Source organism: Lutjanus erythropterus, chromosome 4, assembly GCF_056507025.1.
Source record: "Lutjanus erythropterus isolate fLutEry1 chromosome 4, fLutEry1.hap2, whole genome shotgun sequence".
Taxonomy (NCBI): domain Eukaryota; kingdom Metazoa; phylum Chordata; class Actinopteri; order Lutjaniformes; family Lutjanidae; genus Lutjanus; species Lutjanus erythropterus.
In genome coordinates, this window is record NC_139320.1 from 47,913,452 (window position 1) to 47,925,889 (window position 12,438).

The following is a 12,438-nucleotide window of genomic DNA, read 5'->3' on the forward strand; positions in this document are numbered from 1 at the left end:
TTGCTGTCAGACAGCCTTTTCAGGTGGGAAACTGCCATTATATTAGCCAAATAACACTTTTGCTGAACCAACCAGACTCCATTGGCAAAATCATTCATTTTAGCGTGTAGAAAATGGAAGTTACTGGTCTGCCACTGCCTTGATCAGGCAGTTTGTTAGTGTTAATGTGTGACTTTGGTGTTTCAAAAGGATAGCTAAAATTCACAAAAATTCACACAAAAACACAAACAAACTATGAGATCAAGACAGCGAAACACCAGCAACTCTTGTGTTCTGTGAGGTAAAATGACTGTTTTTGCAAATGGAGTCCGGTTGAGCGAGAAGGAGCAATATTTGGATCATTAACAGTGTTTTAACGTCGGAAAAGACTTTCTAAATGCAAGATAAAGCAGTGAAAAAAATCTTCAGATACACTGATTTTTCTCTTTTTTTTCATTTTTTAAAGTGTCTAAAACATGTTTTGTTGCTGACCCTGTCCACAGCAGGTCATATCTTAGTTTCTGTGCTGGTACTCCTTTCTACTTCTCCAAACTGGTGGTCTGTCAACCACCACCCATTGTAGATACCTCATACAACCCCACTTAAAGTAATCTGAACTGTCCCTTTAAAGCTGAGCATGGACTATAAGTGACACATGAATGGAAAGCACAGGCCGGGTGAGAGCTACATACTGCATAAGGATATCAATTGTTGTTGATCATAGCTGCGACCTATATATAAACACAGCACTGTAAGCATGTGACACACACTATAGTACAGTACCGTAGTGAAGTGGAGCATGACCTGGATTAAGAGAAAAAGGCTACTAAATATTTCATTTCATTGATACCCCAGCACTTTGCTTTGGGACATATGGCAATAAGATGTTCACATCTATGACTGTACATGGACACCACAGCAGGCCCAGGACAAGTTTTACTGTTTTCACACATTAAAATCATCAGTGCGCGGTTGCATAAACCACCGGGAGTTTGAAACTTAATTTCAAAATTTGCAAAATATTTCCTGTAGCTAAGGGATTCATTTAGGCATACAGCATAAAGCCTCTTAAGGCTTTCATAGCACTTACTGTCATAACACAGCAAATGTAGTTCAGTTACTATGGTTACGTTTCACTCACAACATTCTTTAATGTTGCCAGAGAGCGTTACTGTCAGTTGTAGTTAGCTTCTCCAAAATGAAGACAGAGAAAACAAAAACAAACAGAACGCAAAACTTGACAGAAGATGAAAATGTTCTCCTTGAAGAATATGTAAAGCACAAGCACATTATCTAAAGTAACTTGTACCAGCTAAAACAAATACACACAAGCAGAAGATACGTCAACTGCCAAAATCAATGCGAGAAATTTGCTGTGACATGAACTGTAGATGAGGTCATGAAGAAATGTAAAAACATTAGTGGGCAAGCAAGAAGTGAGATCGACAAGAGTCGATATAAACTAGTGAGTTTCAATAAACCCATATAGCTAATGTTAAAAATGGGACAGAGTTATGTTGACATTTGGCTAGCTAGCTGCAAAGTTCCTAGTGCCAACATCAAATCTATACCTTCTAACAAGTTACTCATCAGGCTTTTCCACTGTCACTTTTGGGCGCACTGAGTCGAACCGTGCCATGCTGATTTACATTTCCATTACCACTTTTAGCTGAGCTGTGCCGACCCACAACGAACCCCTTTCACCCTTCAAACAAACAAGTTTTGCAAAAGTGAACTCGTGGGTGCAGGAAAGAAGAGAGAGAGATGTTTTTTAAACTCTCTGTGTTCAGCTCTCAGTACTTTCGTAGCTTTTAACTGAATCTCTGTGGTTAAAAGTTTAGTTTCTTTCCTGTGTCGCTGTGTGCACCTTTATTATTCCGCTTTATTTTACTGTTTCATGTTGGGTTTCAGCTGGATAGAATCGTGTTATGTTACCGCTGATGAAAACCCCAAATTTCCAGATTTATTTGCTTCATAATAAAAAGTTTTGAATAACAAAGCAACACTTAACTTTTATTGTGTAGAATTTATAGCCCTACTGTAATGGAGATGCAAATCCCTGCCGTGCAGATGTGGGAGTCAAACCAGGCCAGCACATGTGTATGGAAATGGGGTAATAGTGTCCAGTGCATTTTCTCTGTCCTGAAAAATGTATCTTGGTATCTTCTCCTCCTCTTCAGTCACCAAAAATTCAGCAACTAATTGATGTTCCACAAAGTATTTCACTTTAAAGGGACTGTTATGTGTCCCTCAAAATGTTCAGAGGAAAATGATTGCTAAGGAACCTCTAGCAACACATAAAGGAATACTTAAGATGAAAAGGTTTTCCCTTACAACATCCTAAGGAAATCCTTAGGGTGATTTTATACAATTAATTTTTTCCTAAGGCATCTTTAGACGAAATTTTAAGGGAAACCTTAGCCTAAGTGGTTTTATGCAACTGGGCACAGGCCTGCACTGTGTCCTTTTCTTTATCAGTTGTTTTTTTCTTTTGGTTTCAGCTGACTAATCTCATCGTCTCCTCCACTAAAGCACAGTGCATCTGCTCATTTCTTAAGAGGCAACTGATTTCCACAAAGCTGTTGGCCTGACTTTGATTCCCGTCATATCTTCCCATCCATCCATCTGGCTGCCCGTCAACGTATGTGGGAGGGAGACATTTTATACATTTCCACTTCAGGTTTTTGGCAAAAACATTTTTCAAAAGGTTTAAGGGCCCTGACTAGTTTGTGTGTATCGCTTGTTTTTTTTTAATATTTTCCGGTCTGTCTGTCTTTTTTTTTTATCTGTCAGCGCACATTCGTAACCAGTAACGGGACGTGTCACAGGCACATGTAGGTATTAGCAGGGTTACGAGGAGGAAAGGACCTGAATAAAGATTAACATTCTATACATAAAAGCCTCATGTGATATAATTCATCAGTCTATTCTATGCATTAGTCTAGACAGTTATGATAAAACAGACGTCCTGTTGGGGATTGTCTTCCCATGAGTCACCTGACAGACGGTTTCTGAGCGGAGTATCGAGTGGCGTGTTCATATGGATTACATCCTTCCAACGCCGCAGCCTGTTTGACTTTGAGCGCGCTCAGTTAGCCTCCGCAGGACACAAAGTCTCCTCTCGCCTCCTTCCGCGCAGGACTTGACACAGGAGGGGAAACATAAGAAGAGCCGAGCAGAGCGGGCAGCAGCGATCAGGTCAAGTGCTCCGATTGGTTGGTAACCTCGTCTAAGTCGTCCTCCTCCTCCCTCATTGGCTCGACGGCTCCGGAGGAGTGCTGCGACTGGCTGGAGCAGGACATGCGGGAGGAGCGGCTCTGCGTGTCGTCCTCGTCCTCCACCACCGTGGCCCTCTTCCCCGACGGCCCCCGCAGCTCCTTCCTTTGCGCCTCATTCTCCTCCCTCCGCTTCTCCTCCTCCTCCTCCCCTCTCCTCCCCCTCCTCCTCCTCTCCCCGGCTTTCCTCTGCTCCTCCAGCGTCCACATGCTCTCGTCCTCGTCCTCCCTGCCCTGCACCTCCCTGTCGAAGTCCAGCAGCTCCTCCATCATCTCCTCGATCTCCATCTCCCCGTCCAGCTCCTCCTCCACCTCCGACCGGAGCTCGCCCATGCTCTCGGTCCGGTTGGTGTCGTCCGTCTCCTCCTCCTCCCCGAGACCCTTCAGCCTTTCGGGGGGGTCGCTGGCCTGACTCTCTCCAAACTCAAGGATGGTGGGCAGGTTCCCCTGCTTGGGACAGCGCTTCCTCAAGCTGACCAGAAAGGGCTGCGGCAGGGAGAAGATGTCCACGTTGTTGCCCAGGTCGATCCACGTCACGCTGGGGAAGCTGCCTGGATCCTAAGAATGAAAATATCAACAGGCTGTATTAAAAACGGCATCATCATCATGTTATTTAAAGTAGCAATATGTAGCCAGTGCGCATGCAAAAACGAGTACAGCAGTCCCAGTAGTGAGCTGGCCAAAGACTGTATATAAAATAGTTTGAAATCCTGTTTAATATGCGATCCATGATTGAAGAGAGTTGTTGACTCCCACCTCTTCCTCCCCAGACTCAGAGAAGCTCTGCAGGCTGCAGGAGTGAAGGACGTGCACAACATTGTACACTGACAATAACAAGCAACAATGAGTCTGATTCTGTAAGTTGATAAGCTTTTTATAACTGCCCTGAAAATATACACTGTGGACTTTGAGTTAAGAGGCTGCCTGTATCTCTGCCTGCCAGACCCCATTAACATTTTGCTCAATTTAACCGTTATACGCATCTACTCCATCTACAAGATTTTCAATGATTTCATATGATTCATAAATAGACACTTACTCATTCAGGGGAGCATTCTGCATTAATTTGAACTCTGATTAACATGAAACAGGCAAACAGGAACAGTCATTCCAGCCCAGAAAAGAAATTTCAAAGGGAGACACTGCGGCTGTAGCGTTGTTGTCAGAGAAGTGAGTATTTCAACTGAACATGTTTCCTTTCCTTCATCTGATGACATGTCGTGTTAATTTTATATTAAATTACAATGAATATATTATAGATCTCTCCTGAAGTAAATTACTGCACGCAAATGAGATCACTGTCAAGACGATTGTCCACCAGCCTTAACACACACTTGAAATGCATAAAGAGGTTTCTTCATCCACAACAAATGGAGCTGAAATCCTCAGTGTTTCTGCCAACCAGCCGTGAGTCCAGCTGAATGTTTCAGCCAGTAACGGCAGCTAGATGCTTGTTTTCGAGACAGCTCAGACTGTAGTAAAAAAAAAAAAAGAAAGAAATTTCACAAGTTCTGCAAGCAAATTGAAAGTAAATGCGGCAGGAGTCTCTGTTGCAGATCTTTTCCATTTCTCTCCGCTCTCCCTCTGCCATCTCTCTAATGTTAAGTCTAAAGCAAGAAAATAAATTAAAGGGAAAGTAAATGTTGTCTTAAGAGAAATGATGATCTCAATTGTTGACATATTTTCTGTGTATTTTTTTTTTTTATTTTGTTAAAATATGACTAGCATTGTTGTCTGCTACAGTGCTGTACTTGGTGCTACCAGCAGGTGGTGTCAAAGAAAGAATTATTTTCAAAATTGCCTTGTGAAAAAAGCACTTGTGAAATCGCATGTGAAACAACAACAGACATTTTTGCGTGTCACATGTGAAACATCACGAGACTTGAATACGTTTCTCACGTGATGCCTTCAGAGCACAAATAGTGCGATGGAAACAGATAATTCTTCTATCCAGAGTTGTTCATCATTATTTAGGAAAAAGTAATTGTCAAAATGTTATGTAACTACACTAGCAGCAGCTTTAGCTGAAAAGCCCCTGCTCTTGCTGGTTCTGGAACTACTTGGGCGAAGTTTGCGATGCTCATCGTTTGCGGTTTGTCACTTGTTTGTTGAGACTGTGCAGCACCTCTGTACTGTATGTTTACTTCACATCCATTCAGACATCAGAGTCACACCACAGTAGATATAACAACTAAGAAAATTACTTTGTGTTGCTGTTTCCTGAAGTGTTAAAACTGTCTCAAATATTACTGTAACTTTTAGTCTGTAATCAGGCTGATGTGCCTAATTTTAATGATTCTTCAGATGTGTTGGAAATAAATGAAGTTCAGTTTAAGTTCAATCATGAAGATTATTTTTACGCCTCATTCATCCCTAGCTGTCTTCCTCTCCCTCTCTCTCTCTCTTTACCCACTTATTCTCAATCAGCTGTCCATGGGTGTTCACTCATTAAGCCAACCAACCAGATTTAGCCACAATCCTCATCAGCCAATCATGTCGATGTGCCGAAACTTTAAATCTGTTCTTCTCTCTGTTGCTTTCAGCTGTCATTTCTGCACGGAAATGTTGCGACAACATTCTTTGCAACAGAAAGCAAGGGGTCTCATTTGCAGGAATTATACTAACCCCAATACTCAGGTGTGATTGTATTTGAAAATATATATACATGAAATTATTAAAGATACACCGATTTCAATTTTCTTATCCGATTCTGAGTTCCGGTTTACCTGCCGATTCTGATTTTCAGTCTTTCTAAGAAACTGTAATTGACAGCATTCACAAACACTTTTGCAACTTTTCTTGTAAAAATTTAATTGGATGTTCATAATAAAACACTGACTATTAAATATTCATTAAATACTATTTAAATTTTCTCCAAAGTCCTCCAGGTTATAGCCAGACCTTATTATAGTTTTATATTAAGATTATGAATCGGGTGAATGTGATCTTGCAGGATTTCGTGTGATCTCCTGGGGAAGCAGAAAAAATCCAGAGACGGATGCGGTGCAACAGTTCGCTGCAGTAAAACTTTGCCGTGAGAAAAACAGAAGCAGAAGTTAAAGGAGTCTGGATGAGAAAATGTTTGAGGAGACGCATCAACACAGGTTGTTTATTCTTCATCCAGAACAGGAGGTGAGATTTTAACTGTCCCTCTGTGAACAGCAGTCTGCTGCTGGCTGACATTAGCATGAAGAGCTAGAGAGTTTACGGCTGTTCTGCAACATTGTCAGCTGCTCTGTCTCGTTGTAGACTGTCTGTCTTCTCTTTATCCTGTACTTGGAATCTGTTGTTAACACCAGCTTCAAGCTAGCATGTGTTTGAGTGTGTGTGGCTGTCATCAGCGCTGTGGTGACGTCACGGTCAGTTTGTCTGCTGCGCGCATGACGTGACCATCATGCAGAACATGTGTGTGACAATGACGGGCACAGAATTGGATTTGTGACGCTGACCGGCCGGTCACCGGTCAGGGCCGGTCACGTGAAAACCAACCCGATTCCGGGCATTGCCGATTAATCGGTGCAAGTCTAGAAATTATTATATTTTAAGATACATATGAAAATACTGAAAGTGTAAGCGACTGTCTGACCTTCAGCGCGTCAGTCAGCTCCTTCAGAATGGTTCTGGTCAGCCTGTTTCCGTTCAGTGCCAGGGTCTCCAGGTGAGGCAGGGCAGCCAGCGTGGGCAGGAGCAGCAGGAATGCCTCGTCCGTCAGCTCGGTGAAGCCCAGCTCCAAGCTGACCACGGTGGACGCGTGACGCTGCAGGTGTGCACACAGACGCTCCATGTCTCGAGCCGTCAGAGGGATACCGGACAGATCCAACGCCCCGCTGGACAGAGGGGCCGACAGCACCGCCTTCAAACTGGAGATGGACACAAGAGCATATTGTCTCAATTTTTACAGCAGTGTATTGTTGTACTGCCCTTTACTGCAACTCCTTTGGTGGTGACTCTTATTATAGATGCACATAATAATTATATACAAAAACATCAAGCGTTTTGCAACATTAGCCACCTCCATTAAAAACCGAAACTTCACACCTTTAACAGACAGCATGGCAACATGGTAATGTTTCCATTTCAATGTTTCATTCCTGTTGGCTGTAATTTATGCGCTGTGAAGAACTCAGCACACAATGCATTAAACAGAAGGCTGCTGACTGTCATGGACTTTTTTTTTTTTTTTTTGAGAGTTTGCTCTGGTTTATGCACCCAGTTCTGAGCCTCCAAATGTTACATCCTGACCCCACACACAGCTAACTGGGTCCAATCCACTCTAAAATTCATTTTTACTCATCAGTTGAATAATGATTAGAGCTCAGGCCCAGTGTTCCCCAGTTATAAATGACTTATAACATAGAATCATAACATATTATGACCTTTTTTAAGCATGCAGCCTTTTTTAATTTTTTTTTTTTTTTTTAGCATTTTAATTACACATGTCAACTTCTAACAGGCTCAACATGTAAACTCTCTGTACCTGTGTGATATAACTAATTTTAATGTTTATGTGATATATCTTTGTTTTTATTCTACAGCCAACACTAATATTAGGGAGTAATGAATTCTGATATCGAATAAAGAATATATATGTAGAACAGACAGTTCAGTTCAATGAAACAACTACACACACACACACACACACACACACACACACACACACACACACACACACACACACACACACACACACACATGGCTCATTTGATTTGCTATTTTGATCAAATATGAAGACACTGAGGTGAAATGAATGAGACGAATAGTTTGATATTTTAGGAAAGAGGCTTTTGTACCAAGAGATTGATGAGTATATCAACAGCTGTCAGTTCAGTCTGAAGCTAGAGCCAACAGCTGGTTAGCTTAGCTTAGCACAAAGGCTGGAAAGTGCTAGCCTGGCTCTGTCCGCAGGTAAAAAAAAAAAAAAAATCCATTTAGCAGCTCTTTTTAAAGCTCACTAATTAAGATGATATTGATCTTCTTGTCCATCTCTCAGTGAACTTGTGTATTTCTCAAAATGTCAAACTATTATAGTGAAAACTTCAGCAACTTCAGTCCAAAATCCGAAAGCAACTATTCTGCCCTGCAGCGGTGAAACCTACTGAGGAGTTCGAGACTGAACACAAAGAAAAGAAAGAAAGCCACACTGCATGAGGTAATGTGCAGAGCGAGTATGTACTGTACCTCTGCAGCTTAATGGAAACTACATAAACAACAGCACACTTGAGAACCATAAACACTGCAGCTGAACCGAGCTCTGGACACACACACACACACACACACACACACACACACACACACACACACACACACACACACACACACACACACACTCAGGGCTTAAGAAACTGAAGTTTGAAAAATGGCTGTTGAGCAGCAAAACACTTAAAGATATACTCTCTGGTCGGAGCTAAAAATAAACCCAGCAGGGCGCCTGGATTTGGCAGAGCACTAACTGAGCCGAGCACAAAGGGCTGAGCTGGGGTCTGCTCCAAAAACAAAGAGAAGTTCAATTTGTCCAGCTTACGAATGAAAACAATACGTGAAATACACACTGGACATGAAGGCCAACGTCGATGATCACCCACGACTACCACACAGGCACTGAGGTTTGGAGACAGATATAAAATAGGATGCTTCATTTCGGATGAACCTGCTGTCTGTCAATCTGCTCCTAAAGCCAGAGGTTCACTGAGAAACAAGTGACGGCGGTGCAGACTGTAGGATTCAACTGTTATCCTCAGTTAACAGCTGAATATATTTATCTATTCACATACCAGAGAGACTTCAGAGGAATCTAGGCCAGAGCCGCCCAAAGCAAAGCACTGAACGTGGGTCAAATTTAGCCCTCCAAAAATGTTTTACTCACCCTCCCAAAGGGTTACAAAGAGTGATCTGTCACCGTGTTATATTTTTGGCTTGATCTTTGGGGGTAAAACATGCGACTGGCTGTCAGCCTACTAATCTACAGACATCATTTGGGATTAAGCAGTTGAAATAGGTAGAAAGTGTGTTGATTTTTTTTTAGTCACACTGGTTTTACGGCACTAGGGGTGAAGATGTCGGCCTTTGAACAACTATTAGATGGATTGGCATGAAATTTTGTACAAACATTCATGTTTCCCTCATGATGAATTCGAATGACTTTAGTGATCCTCTGACCTGTTATCAAGTGCCAGTGCTTTGGTCTATGATTAAATACCTGCAAAACTAATTAAATTCCCATCAGCCTCAGCTGTACTTTCAGTGCTAACTGTAATTAGTGGGTGTAATTAAGATGATCAGTGGTAAATATTACCTACCAAACATTTTTACATTTTTAAAATACCAGATCAGAGAGGTCTTAGGTCTTGGTCGATGGGAGTACATATGAGGGAACCAGTTTATGCAGCTAAATTGGCTCCCTGTGGAGTCCAGAGTGACACAGCTAAAAAATATGTCAGGTCCAAAAAATTGTAAATGGTGCAGCCCCAAATTACTTATTAAACTTTTTCCAAAAACGTAGAGATCTTAGAACTTCGAGAGGCACAACAGCAGGTCCAGTGTAGCAAATCTGACGCAGTAGCCAAATGAGCAAAAGTTCTTTTAGATACTCTGATGCCCAGGAACAAGGTTCCTAATAACATTAAACAGACCACACACCCACTCACATTAAAGATAAAACTGAAACACTGGTTTTTAGAAAACATACCCAGTTAATACAGTTGTGTAGCAGAGTTGTATGTAGCTCATTTATTGGATTGTTTTTTTTAGTATTATAGGAAGTATGCACTCTACTCTGTTGTCAGAATAATTACACTTTATGTCCAACGTGAATATTTTTAAATATTGATGTTGTAATTTGCTTTTACATGCTGTGCTCCATTATTGCTATGGGCAAGTATGTGCAAGCACACGCACCTAAATGCCATTTAATTACAGCAAAGACCACAATGGAAATAAGTCCCATGACAATCTTGTGCTAACTTTGATGCACTTTTAATTGTACATACTGTATACTGGTGTTGCAACCATGTAACTGTCCTTTTAAATGGACTATCAGTGAAACAAACAAACAAACAAGTGTGCAGGATTTCTTGGAATCTAGCAGTGAACTTGCCTCACCCTCCCCTTCCAAGTATCTAAGAAGAACTATGTTGACTGCAAAAACTAACAAAAAAAAAAAAAGAGCCAGCATTTGATTTGTCTGCTGCGGGCTGCTGTAGAAACATGTCAGTTCAACAGGGAAGCTACTCCATAGATATAAACAGCTCATTTTAAAGTAATGAAAACACAACAATTCTTATTTTTAGGTGATTATGAACAAATGAAACTCATTTATGAATATTTTTTTCCATTTTTGCCAAATTCTGTCAGTAAATCCCTGTAAATCCCACACATTAGACCCTCAGAAAGTAATATTTTGGTAATTTTTGTGTCTTTATTACAAATGATAGAGAGAAGATCCCCTGATGTTGGGATTCATGATTGACATTGGGCTGCAAGTAATTATTACAAATAAATATTTCAAATTATTTTATCTCAGGCTCTTTAATATTCTATGGTTAAATAATATAATATAATGTATACAATTGATTTTTTGTTTCATATTAAACAAAACTGGCCAATAAAAAGCAGCACCAAGGTTTCCACAGAGCTGGATGTAATAAGGTTGGCTTGCTCCGTCCTCCTGCATCACCGTCAGCACCACTATCTTAACACAATCCCTCTGGGAAATCTGGATATTTAGGCATGCAGAACAGCTGTTCTCTATAACATCAGGATGTGCTCACACTTTAAATTAGCATTACACGGAACAAAACACACAGCAAACAACCACAGTTACAAAGTACAGTGTTAATCCTGCATTCATTGATGTTTTGGCCCCTTGAGGGAAACAGGACTGAAACTGAAAATACAACCTTGATGTATTATCACCTTATTGTAATTATAAAGTTGATATAGAGAGCGTGTTAGAGAACAGTTGCTTATTTACACATCCAGCAGACATGGTGCAACCTTATTTTTTTATATGATTCTTTAAAAATAATCTCCAACAAAGAAAAAAAGAAAAAAAAAAAGTACTCCTGTTTGAGTAACATTTACTAACCATAATTTCCCATTTGCTGAAGGAAATCAGATCAGCCATGTTTTAAAATAACTAACTACAACTCTAAAACTAGGTAATTTATTTGTGATGTTTTACTAACATGCTGAGATATCATGGCAAAATGAAATGTGCATTTCAATCAGTCATGTTTCAATCAGTCATGTCTTTATTAGGCACAAAGAAGCAATAAAAAACATTACACACACATTTTAGGACAATGGCAATCTGCAACAGGAGAACAAACTTCACACAGACGTAGAGTTGTTAAGACACTGATGCTAGTATCAGAAAATGTCTCAGATACAGACTAAAACGCTGGTATGGTATTGGTGAGTATGTGTGTCTACGCACTGATCCAATACCACAACTGAACTCTGCGATTTCCCAGCAGCATCCTGCAGGTTTTTACCCCAGGATGGCAAAGTCATGTTCTATGGCAGAGATTTCAGATTCATAAAACTGAGATATTTTATTTATTTACTTTTCCTGAACTCTCAAGGCCCTGAATCACTGTTCTATGGTTTTCATTCTCTGTATGTATTTGTCCATGTTTCATGAAGGCTTTAACCTGAGCCGGGTCATACAACAACGAGAACAATCATATCACTTTCATACAAGGTTACGAGTAAACAACTGCTCAAAATATATAAATAAATGAATGAAAACTATAATAATGCACTGGTACTGGATTGGTACTTAGTGTGGGCTGGTATAAAAAGGTCAGGTATTGGAATCTGTATCAGGAGCAGAAAACTTGTATTGAACACCTCTAGTTAGATGTGCCAGAAAAGTATGGACCAATGCTTTAGACACATTTTAAAGGGATGTGTCTTACTGGTCATGCTTACAAATACAATAAACTGTACCACCGTTCCATAAGATTACAGAGAGTCAGAGAGGGTTTTACATGGACTGGTCCATTTTGACATCAATATAAAGATTTTCCCCACATATCCTCTATATTTTTGCAAAAAACTTTGCAACACGTCCCTTGCAAGTAAATGCAAATGAACTGAAAAACAAAACAAAACAAAACCCACACACCTTGAGGCTGATGGGATGAGGCCACCCGTCACTGTCTGGGTTAAGTGGTCTAAAACC

At 40.7% G+C, this 12,438-nt stretch overlaps 1 protein-coding gene across 1 annotated transcript in view; it reads right to left on the reverse strand.

The window, feature by feature from the left end:
- Positions 1-1,215: 1,215 nt before the first annotated feature.
- Positions 1,216-12,438, reverse strand: part of lrrc75a (leucine rich repeat containing 75A) — an 84,933-nt gene continuing 73,710 nt past the window's right edge. The window contains exons 4-5 of the mRNA XM_084716649.1: positions 6,841-7,114; positions 1,216-3,812 (exon numbers count right to left, since the gene is read on the reverse strand). Of these exons, the coding sequence (XP_084572775.1) occupies positions 3,174-3,812; positions 6,841-7,114 (913 nt within the window). The 3' untranslated portion in view covers positions 1,216-3,173. The remainder of the gene's footprint in view (positions 3,813-6,840; positions 7,115-12,438) is intronic.